The 23,930-nt window shown below is 46.9% G+C and overlaps 1 protein-coding gene across 2 annotated transcripts in view; it reads right to left on the bottom strand.

The window, feature by feature from the left end:
• The window catches only part of TSC22D4 (TSC22 domain family member 4), a 352,090-nt gene that overhangs the window by 181,412 nt on the left and 146,748 nt on the right, over positions 1–23,930 (bottom strand). For both annotated transcript variants that reach the window (XM_069215644.1, XM_069215645.1), the window contains exon 3: positions 9,968–10,137. In XM_069215644.1, coding sequence (XP_069071745.1) covers positions 9,968–10,137 — 170 coding nt within the window. The remainder of the gene's footprint in view (positions 1–9,967; positions 10,138–23,930) is intronic.

Below are 23,930 nucleotides of genomic sequence, written 5' to 3'. Positions count from 1 at the left end.
GACATTAACTCTCCTGGAATTTGCTGAGCACAAAGTTCTTCTGGGAATATACCCAGAATCTTAAGCCCCAAGCAGTGTACTGAAGCTATTCATGTTTGTAAAGACTGCCATGGAGCAGCGTTGAGGTCCTGGACTGGAAGACAAGATGTCAGTATAGGGGACTCGAAGGGCTGCATTCATTAAGTTGGGTTCGTGTGCAAGGGAGCATTAATTCAAGAACATCTATGTTTAGAGCCTTTCAGCAGAGGCAAGGCTTGCTGTCACCAGAGTGTGGGGACTGGATTCAAGCTGCTGTGGGAGCCAGGGCTGGAAACCCAAAGCATCCCTGGCACGTTTTGTCAAACCAGCCCCCATACGGTGCATAGTAAGCAGGCCCGACCACTGCAATGGGGTTTGAGGGGTTCTCCCGTCAAGAAAATTTGGAACAAAAAAAGGCAAAAACGGTGCATTCTACAACACATTTTTCATTTTATATTCAATTATATTCGTTTTTAAAGCATAGTAAATAATGAATCATACGTGTGTAAATCAGTGTTTAGAAAATGTTAATAAGACAAAGGCTACAATGTGTAGAATTCATACTGTATGCATTTTTTAAGAGTGCTTGGTCTGGGGAAGCATATACTCAGGATTTCAAAGGTAATAACTATTTATTTCTACCCTAACAAACCCTTTTTTAGCAAAATTAGCATATTGAAAGAGTGAGGAAAAACATAACTTTCTATTGTGCCACACAACTTGCATGCAGTTCTTTGATGGCAATTCATAGCTCACTGTGCTAGATCACTATAATAACCTATGGACTGGACAGTAACAATGGGATCTCTGTGCAGTATCCCACTGAGCATTGCACATAACTGTTCTGTGATCTGCATGGTACACGTTCCCTGATGCAGTCATATTAACCCTCGGCACTACCTTAGATGAGTCAAAACTGCCACTAGACAAATCTCCATCTCTCTTCAGCGGGTACATTAATCAGCAGTTATCTTAACAATTTTATTGTTGCCTGAAAACTGTTGAACATACAAGGAGCTCTGCAGTGCTTTTAAAACTGCTGCACTGCTACAAAACCAGCCACTCAGTAACAAAAGTGGCCCCCTCTCTTCCAGCCTCCTGGGGAAATGCCCGATGCCGGGACCGCCAGTCCTGCCTTGATGGGAATGCATTATGCCAGTGGTTCCCAACCTGTGGGCTGGGGACCCCTGGTGGTCCGCGAAGCCTCCTCAGGGTGTCCGCGGCTGCTTAAAACATTTAATAATATTAGGTCCCAGCTATCAGTAATGACTCCTCAGGGGTTCCCGAGTTCCAATAATGATTCAGTGGGGGTCCCCGGGCTCCAGTATTGATAAAATGGGGGTCCACAGAAGTCAAAAGGTTGGGAACCACTGCATTATGCAGTAGAGCACCAGCAGTGGACTACGTTTCGTAGTGGGCCACAAACTCTCATGCACCTACAGAGAAGGTGGCCATCTTGTTCTTCAGGTATACCTCCCCCTGTAGGGCTCAGCGTCCTAACTGGGCAGTTGTTGTATAATGTTGCTGCAGCCGGACCTCACTTCATGGATTTCAAGCATCTAAAACTCTACTTCCCTAAGGACTGGATTAATGATATTTGGCTTTCAGACAATTATCCTGAAGTCGTGTGTGATATGAGAATGAACTTTGAACTATTTTTTGCACTTGTTTGCACTCTCAAAGATCAGGGTTACAAGTTCTGCTAAGAGTTTGCTTGACAGAACAGAATTGATCCTAAGACAGCATTTCATGTGTACACAAATGTTAATGCACGCAGTGGACTAAGTTTTAGAATCCCAGTATGCGTAGGAATTGTAAGTGAAGGGAATCAGACGATGTTACGGAAGTTTCTTATTTTAATAGTTCTTTAGATGTCAAGTAGAAACTATAGTCACCTTCCACAAACGAGTGTGTAGTGGCACAAGTGGTGTAGTTCGTCACTACAGGGAGCAGTCTCTACGTTTTGAGAAAGATGTTTATGTTTATTGGTGTTTAACTTTCAGGAATTCCCTGGTGGTGTTGAAGCATAGATTTGGTTATACAGAGATAGGTATATGACTTTCACAGTGACGGTCAGTGCTCCAAAGACGAGTCAATGAATCAGTCAATCTATCAGTCCATTTGTAGAATGCCACTTGTCACCAGTGAGGGTATCTAGGCGTTGACAGGGTCCAGGGTCTCAGTCGAACAGTCAGATTTTCAGGGTCCTACGGAACTCCTGCAGAGCAGGGGAGATGCTGAGGGGCAGAGCGAGGCCTTTCAGGCTTTAACTGCGAGGTAAGAGAAGAGACGTCCTCCGCTCTGTTGCATTGTATGCTGAAGGTATGGGCCAGCGAGAGGGAGGCAGAGCAGGGGTATTTGGAGGGTTTGTGGCATCTCAGGTGGTGTTTGATGTATCTGGGTCTGCAGTTATGCAGGGCCTTGAATGCGCAGGCGAGGAGCTTGAACTGGCATCTTTCCTGAACCGGGAGCCAGTGGAGTTTTTTGAGGTGGGGGGTGATGTGGGTGTGACGAGGGAGATCCAGGGTTACTCTTGCTGCGGAGTTCTGGTTGGACTGGGGTTGAGTGATGGTGTGCCTGGCGTTTTGGGGAAGCCACTTGAAAATCTTATGTAACAGGTGCAGGATGAAGGAGCAGGAGGATGACCCTGCATTGACTTGGCACCTCATAGTTAGGTTGCAGTCCAGGATGATACCCAGATTCCTGGCCTGCTCAGCTGAGATTGGAATGGGCCCCACTTCCGTGGGACACCTGGAGGCTGTGTGTTCATCTTGAGGGAGTTATTCCTCATCCAATTGGTAATGAGTAACTTAAAGTGTGTCTTTATCTTCTAGAGATCTGCTATAACCGACAGACCGTCCTTGACTCTGCAAGTGACAAGCCAGAGTGGGGAGTTCAGCACTTAATTTGAGCTGGGGGGAGGGGGCACCTGCATTTATTTTTGGGGGCCAGCACTTATTTTTTCGCATCAAGCATTTACTACGGGCAAAAGGCACATGGGAAAAATGGAAGAAGAGAAAGGCAGAAAAGTGTCACAAAGATGAAAGCAGAAAGCTGCAAGGGTGAGATGAAGGGGCAGGGAGTGGCTGTAAATGGATTAAGAGGCCTGAGATGGCCTCAGGATTAGGATGTCTTAGACTTCCGTGCTCGAACATTTAACTGCAGCAGGTGCGTGTTTCAGAGGAGAGGTTTGGGCACCAGCACGTTATAATTTACAAATTAAGCACAGGGGAGTTTTGTGTGTCTGCTTTCTCTCATCCCTTCTGCATCTACCACTGGTCACTGGATGAACGGGGTGGTTTGAAAACAGGAGCTTGTTTGTGGAGCCTCAGAAGAAGCATCCGAGAGCTGTGCAGAGTGTTAAAGAGACAGTAGGTAACCATTCATGAACCCAGAGATAGCAAAGGAGAGGGAGGTGAGAGCCCACCTGGTGTGGTGAGCCAGCAGCGCCCTCTGTTTCTAAAGAAGAGTGTTGCTATTCATGGGGCAATGAACAGAAGAATCTTATGGAGCCATCATTAGGGTCACTGGAATTATGTGGTGGGCGAGGGCCAAAATATGCAGCAGGGTTGAGTAAATTATGCGTCAAGAAAAGGGAAAATATGCAGCACTTTTTGTGAAAGTATTACTTCATTATTTTGTAATCCTAACACTGTCTGGGCATTGGTTTCACGTCATTAGTTCTAGTTTAATACACAGATATAGAAATAAGCAATAGGAAAAGTGACTAGTCAACTTCACAAAGGGCCTGTCACTGCACAGCAATACGTGTCGCTGTGTTTTTAGTAACTTTTGAACCGTTTCGGCTGGAAATCAACGTTTTTTGGTTAAAATATGCAAATTTTGCAGCAGACAGTGGATTATGTGGCAAATGCAGCACATGTATAACTATACGAAAAACAACACTGCAGCACAATCACATGATCCCAGTGCCCTGGCCATCATCAACTGAAAGGACGTAGAAATGAGGGGACTTCTGGAAGTCTATATCACAGGGACCCAAATTCGTGTAAACAAGCACTGGCAAAACCAACAGTTCTAGCAAAGTGAGTTTTGTTATCTCTTGTGAACATAGAATGTCTGAATAGCAGAGACTCTAACGCTGCCTTTTGGGCCCACTATTTCATGCCTAAAGAATGTGATGATTTATTGAACATTTGTGGTATAATGTACGAGGGCGACTCCGTTTTAAGTGTACTTTAGGACACCTGTGGCACCTAACTGAAATACTAGGGTGCTGCTGAACCCCTGGCACGGTCAGAGAGAAGCAAAAGTGCTTTGTTTGTACACTTTGAATGTTTGTGGGGGGCAGTATTCGTATGACCCACAGAACACAGCCTCAGTGTTAGAGGTGCCCTGGCCTGGCATATTGACTGCAGAATTTCCGATTCTCGGGTTTGTGGCACGTCTGGTTGAACTTACACACCGAGACGTTTTGTTCAGGAATCTGAGCAAGCAGAACACACAAAAATCTCATTTTTAGGACCCGTCTGGTTGCATCCAGATGCTGAAAAAACAGTTGTGTTGGCCCTGTGAGAACAGCTGTGTAAACTCTCAAATGCCTTCAAGTGTCAACATCTGGAGTCCACGGAGAGGTGCCTCACACATCAGAAGGGGCTGCGACCACGAGTGGAGTTACTGTTCGGTGGGCTGCATGCAGACTGCGTGGTGCACCTCACGCCTCACCTTCAGTCCAGTGTCACTACTGAGACCACACACAGCTCTGCTGGTGCATCTCACACCTAACCTTTCACTACTGGGACCACACACAGCTCCGGCGGTGCACCTCACGCCTAACCTTCAGTCCAGTGTCACTACTGAGACCACACACAGCTTTGCTGGTGCACCTCACGCCTAACCTTCAGTCCAGTGTCACTACTGAGACCACACACAGCTCTGCTGGTGCACCTCACGCCTAACCTTCAGTACAGTGTCACTACTGAGACCACACACAGCTCTGCTGGTGCACCTCACACCTAACCTTCAGTACAGTGTCACTACTGAGACCACACACAGCTCTGCCGGTGCACCTCACGCCTAACCTTCAGTACAGTGTCACTACTGGGACCGTACACAGCTCCGCCGGTGCACCTCACACCTAACCTTCAGTACAGTGTCACTACTGGGACCACACACAGCTCCGGCGGTGCACCTCACGCCTAACCTTCAGTACAGTGTCACTACTGGGACCATACACAGCTCCGGCGGTGCACCTCACGCCTAACCTTCAGTACAGTGTCACTACTGAGACCACACACAGCTCTGCTGGTGCACCTCACACCTAACCTTCAGTACAGTGTCACTACTGGGACCGTACACAGCTCCGGCGGTGCACCTCACGCCTAACCTTTAGTACAGTGTCACTACTGAGACCACACACAGCTCTGCTGGTGCACCTCACGCCTCACCTTCAGTACAGTGTCACTACTGAGACCACACACAGCTCTGCTGGTGCACCTCACGCCTCACCTTCAGTACAGTGTCACTACTGGGACCGTACACAGCTCCGGCGGTGCACCTCACACCTAACCTTTCACTACTGGGACCGTACACAGCTCCGCCGGTGCACCTCACTCCTAACCTTCAGTACAGTGTCACTACTGGGACCACACACAGCTCCGCCGGTGCACCTCACGCCTAACCTTCAGCACAGTGTCACTACTGGGACCACACACAGCTCAGCCGGTGCACCTCACGCCTAACCTTCAGTACAGTGTCACTACTGAGACCACACACAGCTCCGCCAGTGCACCTCACACCTAACCTTCAGTACAGTGTTACTACTGGGACCGTACACAGCTCCGGCGGTGCACTTCACACCTAACCTTCAATACAGTGTCACTACATCCACAGCTCTGCCGGTGCACCTCACACCTAACCTTCAGTACTGTTTCACTACATTCACCGCTCTGCCCGTGCACCTCACGCCTAACCTTCAGTACAGTGTCACTACTGGGACCACACACAGCTCCGCCGGTGCACCTCACGCCTAACCTTCAGTACAGTGTCACTACTGGGACCGTACACAGCTCCGCCGGTGCACCTCACGCCTAACCTTCAGTACAGTGTCACTACAGGGACCGTACACAGCTCCGCCGGTGCACCTCACGCCTAACCTTCAGTACAGTGTCACTACTGGGACCGTACACAGCTCCGCCGGTGCACCTCACACCTAACCTTCAGTACAGTGTCACTACTGAGACCACACACAGCTCTGCTGGTGCACCTCACACCTAACCTTCAGTACAGTGTCACTACTGAGACCGTACACAGCTCCGGCGGTGCACCTCACGCCTAACCTTCAGTACAGTGTCACTACTGGGACCGTACACAGCTACACCAGGGCACCTCACGTCTCACCTTCAGTCCAGTGTCACTACTGAGACCACACACAGCTCTGCTGGTGCACCTCACACCTAACCTTCAGTACAGTGTCACTACTGGGACCGTACACAGCTCCGGCGGTGCACCTCACGCCTAACCTTCAGTACAGTGTCACTACTGGGACCGTACACAGCTCCGCCGGTGCACCTCACGCCTAACCTTCAGTACAGTGTCACTACTGGGACCGTACACAGCTCCGCCGGTGCACCTCACACCTAACCTTCAGTACAGTGTCACTACTGGGACCGTACACAGCTACACCAGGGCACCTCACGCCTAACCTTTCACTACTGGGACCGTACACAGCTCCGCCGGTGCACCTCACGCCTAACCTTCAGTACAGTGTCACTACTGGGACCGTACACAGCTCCGCCGGTGCACCTCACACCTAACCTTCAGTACAGTGTCACTACTGGGACCGTACACAGCTACACCAGGGCACCTCACGCCTAACCTTTCACTACTGGGACCGTACACAGCTCCGCCGGTGCACCTCACACCTAACCTCCAGTACTGTTTCACTACCAGGACCACTCACAACTCAGTCCATGCACCTCACTCCTAACCCTCAGAACTGCTTCACTACTGGGACCAGACACAGCTCTGCCCATGCACTTCACGCCTAACCTTCAGTACTGTTTCACTACTGGGACTGTACACAGCTACACCAGGGCACCTCACGCCTAACCTTCAGTACAGTGTCACTACTGGGACCGTACACAGCTACGCTGGTGCACCTCATGCCTAACCTTCAGTACAGTGTCACTACTGGGACCACACACAGCTCCGCCGGTGCACCTCACGCCTAACCTTCAGTACAGTGTCACTACTGGGACCACACACAGCTCCGCCGGTGCACCTCACGCCTAACCTTCAGTACAGTGTCACTACTGGGACCGTACACAGCTCCGGCGGTGCACCTCACGCCTAACCTTCAGTACAGTGTCACTACTGGGACCGTACACAGCTCCGCCGGTGCACCTCACACCTAACCTTTCACTACTGGGACTGTACACAGCTCCGCCGGTGCACCTCACACCTAACATTCAGTACAGTGTCACTACTGGGACCGTACACAGCTCCGGCGGTGCACCTCACGCCTAACCTTCAGTACAGTGTCACTACTAGGACCGTACACAGCTCCGCCGGTGCACCTCACGCTTAACCTTCAGTCCAGTGTCACTACTGGGACCGTACACAGCTCTGCCCATGCACCTCACGCCTAACCTTTAGTACAGTGTCACTACATCCACCGCTCTGCCCGCGCACCTCACACCTAACCTTCAGTACTGTTTCACTACATTCACCGCTCTGCCCGTGCACCTCACGCCTAACCTTCAGTACTGTTTCACTACATTTACCGCTCTGCCCGTGCACCTCACGCCTAACCTTCAGTACTGTTTCACTACATTTACCGCTCTGCCCGTGCACCTCACGCCTAACCTTCAGTACTGTTTCACTACATCCACAGCTCTGCGCGTGCACCTCACACCTAACCTTCAGTACTGTTTCAGTACTGGGACCACACACAGCTCTGCTCGTGCACCTCAGACCTGCAGCAGCCCTAAGGATCCTGCACTGGGGCTCAGATCACACTGGCTTTACTCCGTGCCAGAAACAACCTTGATTCCTTCTTGTAACCTGGCGAGCTAGAGGCTGAGGTGGGCATCTGTTTTGCCTTCTGATTGGCTGACCGTCTCCCCCATGTCAGAGGGGACGTCACCCCACGCACAAAGCAACAAGTCTTACGGAGATGACTTTCGCAAGAAGGCTCGGGACGAGGTCAGACACACAAAGGCCCTTCACTGTTCCTCGGCCCAGAGAGACGTGAAGGTTTTGTGGCCCTGGACGGAGGCCAATGCTGAGGCCCGGAGCCAAACAAGGCTTCAAGTTATGGAAAGTGAATGTGGGAACCGCGTGGACTGAACTGCAGAGGCCCTCGATACTCAAAGAGACTCCCCAAAACTCCCCTCAACTCACTGTCAACGATATACTAGCCCTTTGTGCCCCCACATCCACATGCCCCTGATAGAATAGTCCATTAAACGCCGTAGCCGCCTGGTCGACAGACACCCATATCCGTCTTGTCGACAGACACCCATATCCGCCTGGTCGGCAGACACCCACAGCCACCTGGACAACAGACACATATATCCGCCTTATTGACAGACGCCCATGGTCGCCTGGTCAACAGACACACATAACTGCCTCATGAGCAGACACCTATAGCCGCCTGTCGGTAGACACCCATATCTGCCTTGTTGACTGACACCCATAGCCCCTGGTCAACAGATACCCATATCTGCTCATTGACAGCCACCATTGCAGCCCAGTCGACAGACACCCATATCCATCTCTTTGGCAGACATCCATAGCCGCCTGGTCGGCAGGCACCCATAGACCTCTGGTCAGCAGACACCCATCGTTGGCAAGTCATCAAACACGCATAGCCGCCTGGTCAACAGACCCCCGTATACGTCTCATCTGCAGACACCCATCGCCGCCAGTTCAACAGGCACCCATATCTGCCATGTTGACAGACACCCATAGCTGCCTGGTCGAGTGTCCCTTATGGTATGGTATCTTCATTTTCGCTATCCCCTTTCAGCCATTTTCTGACTGGCAACCAACCCCACAATATTGTCTCCTCCACTGTATTAATCCTTCAGCAAACCTATACTGGAAATATTTTACAATAAAAAACAGTGTGTGTGAAACACATAAGATTTTGCAGTGGTGCACTCCATTCCTGACATATTCATTAACAAACCATTGATTTCAGGCGTGTTAGTCTAATTAGTTCAGTGGAAGCAAACCAAAACTACAAAACCCAGAAAGCATTAATCTGTCACACAAACATCTCAGGAAACAGTGTACGTAATGACAGAGTATAGTGATCACAGTGCTATGGGATTTGGAGGATTATATAACAGATATACAAGAGCAGCTTATTTTAAAAACCCACAAAACAGTATTTTTAAAGAACTGCAGCTGAAACGTCAAGAGGTAAAATATAATATCCTAAACTTCATTTTACTACTATGATCTCCCTAATAACCCATTCTAGACTCTTCCCTCTTGTATTCCTCCTTTGACTCATCCCAAACCTCCTTTTAATACTATGGGCTCCCTAATAACACTTTCTAGAATCTTCCGTTTTCTATTCCTCCTTTAACTCATCCCAAATCTTGTCTAGCTAATATGTTCTCCCAATTAACACTTCTGGATTCTTCCCTCCTGTATCCAGCCTTTAACCAATTAAATCCAACTAACAGACTTGCATGTCCACTGCTCAAATTAGCAATTTATATTTCCATACAGTAATCCACCACTAATCTGCTTTGGGTCCCGGAGTAGAGTGCTACTCGCGGGAATGTGCTTCAATGCCTCGTCAGGGGTAGAGGGCGCTATATAAATACAATCACAATTACAATTTAAAGCCCTCCCACCTCTGGAGTGACAGCCGTCATTGCATCCTGATATGCCAGAGCAGGACGTCCTCCAACCTCCCTCCAGCGGGTTCGATAACACTACCTGATGGCCAGTGCCCCACCCTGACACCTACCTCTCGTCGTCGCTGTCTGGTGACGAACTCATGGAGAACATGGACCGGGCCAGACCGAGCCGGACCGAGTGCATGCCGAGGGGATCTGAGATAGCGGTGCTGGGGCTGCTGTCACGAAACCTCCACCTGGATGGGGAGGGCGACCGTGAGCGGGAAACCCGTGCTGGGGCCTAAAAAAGGGGTGGAGGGAAGAGGAGAAAAATAGAAAAAATTCAGTTATTGTCCATCTCGGTTAAACACGATTCCAGGAAGAAATAACGCTCACGGTTACTACAGTCGTGGCTCGTGCAACGGTAAAGGGGCGGGACGGCGCACGGGGGAGGGAGTGCAGTGATTAAATAAAAATGTTTAAATTAAAAATCTTACCTTCAGACCCGCGCTGCTCCTCACCTCTGCCTGCTGGCACATGCTCCCAGCCTGGCCTGCGCCAATCTTGACGTTGCTCAGAGCAGCGTCAGGACTGGCTGGGAGTGCCCAGCTAGGCCGCTCCCAGGCAGACTGGGAGCCTGTGCAGGCTCTCTCCAGCCTAGCAACCGTGTTGCTGGAGAGAGCCCTGTGCGCATGTGTGTTTGCCCGGCCAAACGTTCATGCACTCTGAGGGGGAATGCTGAGCACTCCCCCTCATTGCTCGTCACCCCCGTGGCCTGCCAGTTTTCCCCAAAAACGAAAATAAACAAGGTTTGTTATCATTTTTGTAGAAAAGGTTTACAGCTGCCACTGCTGGCACAGGGGGTTGGGGGTGGGGACGCTCCATCCCCCTTTTGGAGGAGCCGCCCCTGAGTTACTAGCTCGATGGGGAATAAATGTACATATCAGGCAGTAAGGGTGGATGTCATTGAATCATAGCAACCAAAAGCCCTGATTACCCGTCACCACCCTAGGACAGTGGTTCTCAACCTTTTGACTTCTGTGGACCCCCCACTTTATCATTATTGGAACCTGGGAACACCCACTATAATCATTACTGGAATCCAGAGACCCCCCACTTAGTCATTACTAGAAGCCAGGAAGCCTGGCTTAAATATTGTTGATGATTTGAACTGCAAAACAATACACAAAAAATACAAAAACATGCATTCCATCAAACACCCACACAAATGATAACACATTGTATTTAATTTGTAAACAAACATAAATACAAAAAAAAAAAAATGTAATCGGAAGGTTGGAGCTTTCCTAAATTCAATTGAAGCCACACATTGTCTATACTATATTGTTTGATGCACCTGCGCCGCTCCCACAAATCAAACTGAGGATACTAATTACATTTTTAGCCTCCAATTTAAAATTTCTTGACATTTACACTTACAGTTAAAAAATAATGTTGTACATTTAGCCACTTTATTTGTATACACTATATTAATCTGTTAATATTTAATAATTTTTTAAAGAAGTCACGGACCCCCTGAAAAGGCCCCACGGGCCCCCAGGGTCGCTGGACCACAGGTTGAGAACCACTGCCTTAGGAGGCTCTGGCGTAAAGACCGACAGAGTAAAGAGGCACTTATCACTTGCTGATAGAGGAGGCTACTTGCTCTCCATGCTGGCTAGGATCTTCACACTCCAATTACTGCAAATGTGACCTCCAGTGCTCGCCTACTACCTTCTAAGCACTTTCTAGAGTGTTAGGCTGCTTCTTGGCTAGCACTCTACTTTAGAATTTCTGGATTATTCAAGAGACATCCTTCTCTTATAGACAGTGCTTTATTTGTAAATAAAAAGGTGCCGGTGCCCAAAGCCCTCCTCTCAAACACACGGCTGCTGCAATTAAATGTGTGAACATGGAATATTGAGGAGGCGCAATCCTGAAGCCATCTTGGGCCTCTTCAATCCATTTAAAGCCACTCCTTGTCCCTTTAGATCACTCTTGCTGCTTTCTGCTTTCTCCCATTGTGATGCTTTCTCGTTTTTCCCTTCCTCCGTCTTTCCCATGTGTATCTTTTGCTCACAGCAAATGCTTGAGGCGGAAGAATAAGCCCCGGCCCTCAAAAATAAGTGCCGGTGCTCAGCACCGGAAACAACAAGCACAATTTAAGCACTGCTTATTGAAAGCAGACTGATGAGGTGCCGTGACCATCAACAGGAGATGCGACCACGCTGAACTTGTATGACCTTCTCGTAGACAGAGGTGAACACACCCTTGCAGTAGCCAGTTGACCAGTGAGGGGATTCTATGTGTTCCAACAAAATAAGCGAGAGTAGCCCTCAAACCAAGAAGACAGGGTTATACAAACCAACTAAGAATACCCCCCTTAGTAACTGTCAACTTTTCCTGTTGTTCAGATCATTCCACCATACACCTCTCACATTCACGCGTCATAATACAAAACAGGGCAAAAATAAAATATACGAAAGAACTTAGAAAAAAATATATGGCTTTATTCATACACTCCATTAAAATTTTTAAAATATAGGTGATATATTTCAGCAGTAAAACAAGGAGCATCGTAATCAGACACAGAATGTCACTAGCTATCCATGATTCCTGGGTGATAACATATAAAGACACCCAGTGCCTATAGACTGTGCTTAAAACTTTAATTGACGTGTTTTGGTTGAGTGGTAGAAATACCACCTTCTTCAGGACTACTAGGTATGTGAACCTTCCATACAAAACAAACAGTATATTCATATATATATCATTATAAGGTTGGTCCCATATTTAAGGGTGACTAACAGTTGTGAATCACCCGTTGCTGATCATCATGGGGCCATCACATCTCCACAATGTTCAAAGTCCAGGGTAGGGGTCCCTGTTTAATGCACACTGTATAAATCAATAGTATATAATGCTTCACTATAACCATGTCAAGGAATAATTCCAGGTCTTGCTAAGCAGACCTGAGGTACACAGGAAGCCAGTGGTCTAGTCCATCATAGTGAATAAAAAAAACTGGTTCCAACTGTAGTTAGGAAATCTGTATTCTATTCATTACATTAAAATTCATTTTTTAAGGATGGTTAATATAGAAAGTTCATTAAGTGGTTAGTCTATGTTCTGCATTCATTTATTTACTGTCATAACAATATAATGGGTTCCTCTCTATTCCTGATGGTCTCTCTCAACAGAAGAGGTTTGATCAAGTCAGACTGCAGCATTCTGTCATGATAGGAAACAGAGGTGCTCTTTCTGAGTTTGGCGGTCTTGAGACGCCAAATTCCAACCATGGCCGAAACGCTGCGGTAATACCGCTGCCACGGCCACGCTGGAGACGGCCTCCAGCCTGGCAGTCCCGGTGGTTGTAATCCGCCAGGGCAGCGCTGCACGCATTACGAGTTCCATTCCATAAGCCTTTCCATGGCGGTGCACACTGCTGTGGAAAAGCTGGCGAAATATGCGGTGCCAGGAGCCCCCATGCACAGCCCCGTCACGCATTTCACTGCCCGAATTATGGGCAGTGAAATGTGCGATGGGTGCTGCTGCACCGCCATATTGGCGCCGCCTCGATTCCGAGCCAGTGGCAATGTTAAGGCCCTCTTCACCGCAGAGCTGGCGGGCAGAAACACTGTTTCCACCCGCCAGCCCTGCGGTGAAGTCGTAATAGGGTGGGCGGTGTCCTGATGGCACCAGCGGTCAGGTGGCGGGTTGAGTTTAGCGGGTGGCTGCCGCCGCCCGCATAACTCAGAATGAGCACCGGAGTCTCCAGGCCCTGATCCCACAGGATTAGTGTGACTGGAAATGAGCAAATTCTGGCAGCTAGGAAACCTGGTGCTGTACGATCTGAAATAACCATTGGGTTCCATGTAATAGTTGCCCACCTTTAAAGACCAACTACCAATTGGTCAAATATTAGAAACATTTAAACCAAAATCGAGAGGAAACAAAACTGAGTATGCACAGAGAAGCTTGCATGAGAAGGCACATATACGTCAATCAGCTTCGAAAAGGACAACCAATCATCTGGAGTACACTTGTAACACATCTTAGACATATGAAGCTTCATTTTGAACACCCGAACGCTTGGCTGCTGGACACCCCTTGCCGAATACAGCTTGAATGACTGATTTTGACACTGGCTCTACCATAAGTCTAAGACGTTACATGTGTGCTCCAGATGATTGGTTGTCCATTATGACACTGTTGCTTAGATTTGCATAGATATGCCTCTCTTCCTTGAGGAAGCCTGTGTTAAGGCGAAACATGCTGGCTGCGTCTGCTTGTATTTTGTGAAGAAGAACATGATTAAAAAGAAAAAAGATACAAAAGACCTATTCTCCTTGTTTATGTTTTCTCGTAGGAGCTTATCTGTGCATATTCTGCTTTGGTGCTCTCGATTTTGGTTTAAATATCAGTGTGACTGGACCCTTTCCAAGGGCATGTGTGTGATCCCCTCAGTAAAAGGGAGTTGAGTCTCAGGTGAGTGATATTGTTCCTGATCTCACGGGGCGAGCACGGTTGACAAGTATCTGTCGATCACCTATGGGTGCTTCTTCAGCGACTACCACCTTAGATTGACTCCAGTGTTTTGCTTTGAGAGCCCTCTCATGTGATGGCCTGTGGCAAAGAGATCACCCTTCGGCCCCTTTACTCGAAGGGTTTCTGGGTGTGTACAACCAACAGCATCTCTCGCTTCAAGAAGACGGCAAACCCTGGCTGAGCACTGCCCATAGATGTTAACTCACTGAGGGTACAGAACATCAACTTAACAGATATAATTCATGGCTTCCCTGACGTCTGGAGGCAGAAGAAACCCTAGTGCCTCCAGTCTGAGGGCTCAATCCAGAGTACACTCATTAAAAGGCCCGAGGAAAGGGTTCTGGGCTGTTACAGGCGCTTTATGAGTTTAAATAAGCGTATTCCAAAAGTAATGAAATGTGTTCACTTAGAGCATAACATATTTTAGGTTCCATTGCAAGCTGGACCACGGCCAGGGTCTTTATTAAACTGTGTGATGCATACGCATTTGCCTCCTAACCTATCAGTCCATTTTCTAACAAAGAACTCAGTTTCGTAAGTTGTTGATTCAAAATCTGGACGAGCAGGCTCGGTGGGTTTCTCTCAGAGTTTCTGAGAAGCCTCTGATCACATGGGATGATCCAAGCACATAGAGGCATCCCAATATTTTAAAACCCTGCGGTAAGTTGGCATGAGATATTCACTGCATCGTTCTTGGTATTCTGTATGCTCCGACATATTCTATTGAGGGGTCTTTCATTCAGAAAACCCACATACTCCATGTCAGGAGGCTGGCAGATGGGTTGCGTTGGCCGGGCAGCCAACTCTTTTAAGTAAGACTGCTCCTAATTTTAGCCTCGCTGCTACTCGTTGGCCTGGGCAGCTTCCTGCGGGATCCTCCAGTTGTCCCCATAAGCTGCCTCCGTTCTAGCTGCTGCGGGGTGCCAGCTCTGGTCCCATAACTATCTTCAGAGAAGCCCTGTGCCTTGGTCATCTCTTCCTCAGCAGTTGAGTCCTCTGCTCGGTTGTGTTTCCCACTCTTGGGACTACCCTCAATCTGCCTCCACCTCTTGCCTCCTCCAGTGGCGACTGCACCCATTGCACACAGACTCAAACACAAAGAACTACTAATATGACGTCCTCAGTTTAATTTTTCTATGTGCGTGAACAGGAAGTTGTTGGTACCAGCATGGAGCGTCAATGGAATGTTAGCGAATAGTGGGATAATGTGTGGTGCCTCTAAGGGTGGGAAATCCAAAATAGCCATTGGTGGTTTGCTGTGCAATGTGGTGCTGGATTCGGGGGCTGAGCTGGAGAGGGCTCAGCACCGCGGAATGCACAATGAGAGTGCTCAGACTTCGGCCACAAGTTTGGGTAATACTTCCGGTTCAGATCCTACAGAGGAAAGATCAGTATTACTACTTATCTTGCATCCTGCTCAGTGGGTCACTTGTTCCTTTTGGTGCTTCGTGCTGTGACATAGTTTTCCTTAAAATTTGGAAACGTACTACTTAGAAATGCTTATAATGAGCATTTATCATGTGCCGAGAGGCGTGTCCATGCCGGATTTTCACAAATACACTGATTATGCAATCTGGTCAGTTTACATTAATTGTATGTAATTTGACCTTATGTGGACATCCTGAAGACCAGCACGACCCCGTTTTCAAGGACCTACAGTCAACCCCCATGAAATAAAGAAACATTTATGTATTTAGGCCCTGGTTAGGAGGTTATGTAACTTTCTGTTGCTGGCCGGTCTCAGGTGGAACATTAATTGAAGCATTTTAGTTAGATTTAGGCAGTCATGCAACACCCATTAGGGATAAAGGGCTTTAGCACCCCTGTCAGCCTCTGTCTTGGGCCTAAGAGCCAGGATTGCAAGTATCGTCGTAGGAATACGGGTCTGCTCTTCCCCAGGGACGGACTGGAGAACCAAAAGCAACCCTAGCAAAAATGTTCAAATAAGCATTGCTCCCGTCATCTCCTTGCTCAATCTCTCTCTCTTTACATCCAAGTGTTCCTCAAGGGTCCATCATATCCTCTCTATTATGCAATATCTACCTATCCGCCTTACCAAATCTGATAAAATCCTACAGCCTCACCGGCTACAAATATGAAGGTGACACCCAAATCATTTAAAAAATGGATAGTTCCAAGGACCTCTTCAATTCACAACTCGATGACTGCCTTTGTGCCATAAACACAAAGATGGTGAATAACCATCTAAAGCTCAACACCGCAAAGATCGAGATTATAACCCGCGGGCAACGGCAAAACTACCAGCCCATCACCATATGGCCTAAGGAACTTCAAGACCCCCGACAACATCAAGAGAAGTTAAAAACCTAGGAGTAATCATGGATTGAGACCTATCCTTGATACTGCATGGTAACAGCTCTACAGAGTGCCTGCTACATAATGAAAACACTACTTGCATCTTCCCCCAACTTCATCACCAACATATACTGCAAGCCATCCTCATGCTCGTAATATCCAAGCTTCACCAGCAGCCCATACTTTACCGCACCTGCGCTGGGTATACACAAAATACAACTTATAAAAAATGGTGTTGCAAGTCTTCTCATCTGCTTTCACCCAAAAGAACACAGGACTTCAGTCCTGCAGTCGCTTGACAGAATACCTACAGCAAGAAGGGCAATGTTCAAAGCACTCTGCATTGTCCACAGAGCCTCTCAAGAAAAAGGACCATTCAGCTACAAGTTAAATTCAGGCAATACAAACCAAATGGGAGACTGTGTCCCGGCTTGCACCACTTGCCCTTAAAGCACCTTATCTTAAAAAAAAAATAGAAGGCTCTGCTTTCTTAGTACAAGCCGCCAAGCTCTGGAACTCACTACCAGCCAGCATTAGAAGCACTCAGGAATATACACTACACTTTCAAAGACAGTTGAAAACTCAGTTGTTCCCTAGATAACAGCACCACCCACACCCTGGTAACACAGGCCAGAAAACTGTTGCACTGTCAAACGCAATCCTCAACTAGCAAACAATTCAACCAGCAAACTACTTTTGATATGCAGGTCAGCTAAGAATGACTGCCCTGTGGTTCACCGTAACAGTATAAAGTTATGTACTTCCATATGTAACACTTATGACCCACAAAAGTACTAAAACCATAAAATGCAGCTGTGGGGGTTGTCTATCACAAGTAATGCACAGCCAAAAATCAACATCACCAAATGAACAAGCATGGAATAAATGAAGAGATCTGTCACACAATGCTGGACAATTTGGAGGGCTTTAATGTAGTCCATTTACTGCAGGTGCCAAATATCTATACAAGCTGACCACTTCTTTATATCTCACAAAGGCACTTAGATATAAGATGATAATAAAAATACCCATCCACCCCAGATCTCTCCACTTCTCTCTCCTTACAACCATGCCAACTCAGACCACATTTATACACAAAATCTCAGATTGGGCAGTCTACTGCACAAACCAGCTAAGCCCACCATATCATAGGAAATTGCATAAGAACCTGCTCAGCTGTTCAAAGCTACCAGCATACTGAAAGCTATTGAACAGCCCTTCTGTCTCACACTTTACCATCCAACACACTGCAACGTGCTGCATCCCACAGCACGATAACAGCACCTCGGTGGTCATCATGCTTGACATGGATACACTTCCAGCACAGGATCAAAACAAACACAACATCCTTCCAACCACACACCCTACACACTGTAGTGTGCTACTCATGTAGACAAATGCTTCAGTGACCCACATAGGGGATAGTAAGCGCTATATAAATGCTGCAATACTATGCAATACATCCATTTTCGCTTCTCTCTCTCCGATCATTTCCTCCCCGCTCCCTCCCTCTCCTTCTCTCTTGAAGCCTCCCTGAGCCTGCAGGGCTGGGGAGAGTGTCAGAGGCACCAGGAGCAGACCTGTGCTTTAAAGCCTGGCCTCAGAGGGCCCCAGCCCTTGATCTTTCTGCCTAGTCATGACTTCAGCATTGCAAAATGCACCAAGCTAGCTAAATGTTAGGTGGGAAATCAGCAGGTACAGAAGTGCTGTTATCACATCTTCGCCTCATTCACCAGAAAATGAAGGAATATCACACCACAAAAAAGGCAAAGCAAGCACGTTTCAAGCAGTACACAGGAATTTGCATTCTCAATAAAAATGTAATGCAAATCTATGACTTTAGAACATAATTTGTAGCAGTTTGTTTTGTTTTTTCATTACTGTGAGGCCATTCCTATCATGCAGGGCCATTTAAATGTGAACCAGACAAACTAAATGCTACATTCTGACTTAGATTTACTGAAGACTGTATTATCACCCTTTCTTTTAATGCACAAGCATGATTGTGTGAATGCAGGCCTGAAATCTGCTCATCTAGGGCGAGTTAGATTTCACCAGGACTTACTATTTTTAGATCCTCCTTCCCCATTCTGGCCAGCTGATAACAGGTGTTCTGTCACTCACAAAGTGAAGAGTAAAAGAGATGCCTTTAAATCTAGTTTTATTTTGTCACCTTTGCTCTGCATTCAGAGACAGAGGTCAAAAGTCGGTTTGTCTTGCGACATTTCCTTTTCTTTCTCTCACTGTGAACTGTGTGAAACTCCTATGTGTGAAATGGAAGTCTGTAAGATGTCACGCTGTGTTTTTCTAACACAGCATTGAAATAGCTAATAAGTGAACTGTACAAACATCTCAAAGTATATGTCAGTAGTTATGCAGGCACATTTATGTAATTCTGTGTGGTAGGATGAAAACAAATTAGAATACTTTTATATGTCTAGGATCACACAATTTGACACCAGTTTACGGGTCAAGTACACTACAGTTAGGTCGAGTAGATGATTCAAGTTAGTATGCCTGCAGGTCTAGTAAGATTGTTAATATTTTTTGAGGGCTGGATGTGTGAATGCACCCATGCACAAGCATGTTTGTGTGAATGCACCCATGTACGTTTTTGTATGTGCCCAAGCACGTTTGTGGGAATGCATAATGCATCTTTGTGTATGTGCAGAAGCACGTTTGTGTGAATGCATACATGCATCTTTGTGTATGTGGGTATAATGCCATTATAGTGCCTTAAGGGGTACCCTAGTCTTTAACCTTTCTGAAATGAATGAAATGGGTTTCACTGATCTGATGGCAGGCCCTTGATAATTTTAGTGCTGTAATATGTCAAAATCTACTGTATATCTGCTAACGGACTACACCCCATGCCACAGATCACAGTCCACCTGTCACTGAACCCCAATAATACTTAGTCCCTTCTATCCCCATAGTCATCTCTTCAGTCATCTGCACGATACCTCAAAGCTTCTACTAACGTTATCATTTAATTCTATTTAATTCATCACAAACAAACAGAAATAAGTGCATAGACGTGTTTCTCTGAATGCAGAAGCCTAACCCTAATAACCAATATTCCACTAGTGGCTGGACTGGTAATCTTGGTTTCCCGTGGTAGTGCGCTACTCGCCGCAAAGTGCTTTAACCCCTCTTTAGGTATGGTAAGTGCTATATAAATGCAATTACAATACAATACCATATATTTGTTAAGTAAACAACAAGGTGTCAATGAAAGTGTTACATGGTGTACTGGAGTAAATACGAAAAGATAGAAAAATTAAAAAAACTGCTCAAACACGAGTTAAAGTGATTTTTAATACAAAACCAGTAAGTATCTAAAATAATGCATGAAGTCATGTCCTGTATTCTCAGAATTAGAGGTCATATAGAATGACTTTAGAGTTCTCTGTAGAACCATAAGGAGTACCTACCGTGATGTACTGCAGCCTTACTGCTCCACCAGGAGAGAGCTGCAAGTGAAGTCATCTTCTGCAGACCACAGCAAAAAAAAACATTCGCCTGTGGCACAGTAATCCTTCACCACTCCTCTCTCATCAGAAATGGATTCACTGAATGACATTAACTTAGGTTCTGATTTAGAATTTGGTTGGCAGCCCGCTGTCCACCAGGGTAGCAGAGGTACTCACCTCTGCTACCCTATGAAGTATCACCTAGCATATTTTGGGATCTTCACTGGTCTGCAGAATGCCTCGACCCTGAGACCCTGGGAGTTTTTTCTAAGGGTGTGTGGGTATTTGTTTTCTGTTCGGGGCCGCCAGGCTGCGCCTTGCTGTCCCAAACAAAAAAAGTACATCAGACCGTCTGCTCTAAATAGAAATTGGTGTCTTATGTCCTGACACTGACTGCCCAAGCCCCCTGGCTGTCAGTGTAAGGTTTGCAAGGTTTGCAGCTGCAGAGCCCAACCGGGCGTGCATCACCGCTGGAAACACAACAATCTGTCCTACTCTAAACAGAATGGGCGGACCGACAATTTGGTGGAAAGGGTACATTTGTGGCGGACAACTCTGTCTGCCAAACTGTAAATCAGTCTCTTAGTATAGTTAAGTAGAGTATAGAAATTTTCTGTTTCAAAATCTGCCTTTCCACGTTGGTTTATTATAGATCGCATGCATGATATTTTCTGTTTTTCTTGAAAGAATATGGATACTTTTATGGCCTGTTCATTTATAGGCATCTAGTTGACTCCTGTTAATGCGGTGTTGTGCAGATATATTAACATACATTTGTGTCTGTAAACTTACATTTATTGGTCTGAATTCTATGGAGCAGATGAAGTTTAATAGAGACTTTCTTGGTTCAAATGTACATTGGCTAGAAAGATTTCACCTTTGATTGTCCAATTGTACACTCATTAAAATAAATACACATTTGAATATGCTCCATTCCTACATGCAGGATAATTAAAAGTGTGGATTTCCTACCATTTCCTTTATGTAGCACCCACTTCATGATCACCGGTTAATAGCCAAGCCTACAGAACTTGTTTTGGTAATGGCTTTGTTGATTGCATTAGCATAACACTTTTCTATATCTAATGATGCCTGTAATCGTGTCCTGGGCTGTTAAGCAAACATATACTCAGTCTGCAATGCACAGCGTGTACAGAGTATCTTTCATATTGTGCTCTATACGTATTTCGATGTTGTGTGTGAAGTTCAGAGGTGGTCTACAAACCTGTAGCAACATGTTGCTGTGCTTAACCAAGGCATGATGTAGACACACGCAGGAAACTTAGAGCAGTGCCATGATTATTTCTTGTGTTTGTGTTGGGAGTGAGATATCCCCGTTGTGCTAGGTGTACATTTCGATGCTAGGCAAAGTGTGTGACCGAACGAAAAACCTCAGACACCATTTTTACATTGTGCACCAAAGAGTAGAGATTCCAAAAACCTGGACTACCAAAAGATCCAGTCATACACAGACATGTGGGATCTACCTAGTATCAGAGGCGGTATGACCCAGGAAAATCAAGACACTTTTCTTATATAAGCCTATATGGCCCACTACGGCGTGGCGATGCAACTGTTGGATCCGCCCCAGAGTGGTTGATGGTATGTCTTAAGAACATAAAAAGACACTACTTGCACTTGCGTATACAAAGATCCCAAGAAGTAAAATGAGGCAAGCATAACAAACAGAAGAGGATGTGTACCAGCCGTTTGGTGCGTTTGGCATTAATTAATATGCTTGATTAAAGTCAGCAGGAGGGAAAGTCAGTCGTAGGTCAGAACGTTTCATGCATGGCTCTGAAGTCTGCTGCCCGGTGCTTGTTTTTTACCTGTAAAAGTCTCATTTTCTTTCCCCCCCAGCGAGCCTAACAATCCATTGAGATCACCAAGGAGCCTCCCTGTTACATGGACCTAAACCCAGGACATTGCTCAGAGGTCGAGGAGAGGGACAACGTGCACCCCCTCTATAGGAGAGTTACTAGTCTGGCGTTGTGGGGCTGGCGGTGGTAGTAGCATGATTCCTACTGAAGGCACATGCTCTCCTCTGGGGGGCTCTCCTAGTCTGCCCCATACGAGAGGTTCTGCCAGTCTCCCTCAACCATTTGTTTACATATGATTTGCACAAGTGTGGAAGCGTATGTTCAATTTGTATGTCGTAGGTTGAGTTTGGAGCCTCTGCAAGCATTTGGAAGGATGAAAAAGGGCATCTGTCTTTGCTCTCCTGTCTGTGGGGCAACCTGGAATGGTCGATGGTTTTGTGTCACAGGGCAGTGATGGCACTATCAGATGGACCAGCTTGAAATGGCTAGTGTGTGGGCAGGTTTGTTGGTCCATCCAGCCTATGGGACAAAACAGCAGCCCACAGGCTGGTCCTTTCCAGCTGGCCCACCTGGCAGAGCAAGATTGCTACAGGGTAGCACTGGGTGAAGCTCCCTGCACTGGAAGATGCCTAGGGGGTCCTCTCCTACAGCACTCCCAGCACCACCCTCCTTTTCTACCAAAGCTTCATCTTGAAAAGAGAGTGTGCTTGCTAACGGACACTAACAAACGTCTTTACCCGGGCCAGTTAGAACCCGCACAGACGTTCCTGCTGACCATGGCCCTGGCATGAGTTGACCATGAAGTAGACATGCTGTGTCTAATTAGAGGAGCAGCCTCAGATTGTTAATCATGCCACAAGTTTTTTGGTCAGTTTTGAACATAAGTGCTGGCCAGCTTAAACAGTGTTTGGGTCCAGAAATTCTCATTGACAAAGTAAGGACTTGTTCCCCAGGATTTGAGGACTTTTCACTGCAGGCAAACACTGACTCACTTTCGACGCCCCTTTCTTATTTTTGGGGTGCCACCCCCTACGTGCCCTCTGCTTCCTTTCCTATCCTACCAACAAGCATTTGGCCACCTACATCTGCAGTGCTAGTTCAGTGACTACTGTCCTTCTAGACTGGGTACTAAGGGTGTGATTATGACCTTGGCGGAGAGGATTACTCTGTCACAACGTGACAGATCTCCCGTCCGCCGTATTACAAGTTCCATAGGATATAATGGAACTTGTAAAATGTGGTGGGCGGGATATCCCTCACATTTGTGATGGAGTAATTCACTCCGCTGAGGTCGTAATCATGCACTTAGTCTGGAACTAATGCGGAAGTCTTGCACGGAAAAAAAACCCTGCCCATTGTTGAAGGGGTTGCTGGACTGCAGTCTACAGAGAACAGCATGCCTGGAAAGAGCGGAACAGCCAGCAGCTTAAGGAGCAGTGGGAGACAATGTGGTTGTGATGTCTATGTCGCTCCAAGTCTGAACACTGCGAAGGTGCTGTGCCAAGAAAACACATATCTGTGTGCATCACTCAGGGACCAAACAAAGAATTGTCACCAGCATCACTGTCTGATGACCCCCTTTTGTCCATGAGCCTGCTAACACTGCAGGAAAACCAGTAGTTCTCACATCTGCCTGCAGGAGCACTGGGGACCCCCTTGGTTCCATCTCCAGGCCTGGGATATTCTGAGAGTTAGTTAAGTGAGGCTACACTGAGTAAATAGCTGAACACCCCATCTAAATCAGTTGCACGGTTTCAGAGATATATTGGTTTTAACCACTGCTACCAGTTTCCAGGTCTGTCTTCACTAAAAGCTTCTGCATCGGAGGGCACCCTCCCCCACAGAGAAAATCCAATCATGACTGGTGGCATCAAAGTCATAGGGCTGCAAACGGGGATATTCCTATACAAAATTCACACTGATACACTCAGGTAATG

This window comes from Pleurodeles waltl, chromosome 12, assembly GCF_031143425.1.
Source record: "Pleurodeles waltl isolate 20211129_DDA chromosome 12, aPleWal1.hap1.20221129, whole genome shotgun sequence".
In the NCBI taxonomy this organism is placed as follows: domain Eukaryota; kingdom Metazoa; phylum Chordata; class Amphibia; order Caudata; family Salamandridae; genus Pleurodeles; species Pleurodeles waltl.
This window is presented reverse-complemented; position numbering and strand designations above follow the sequence as displayed.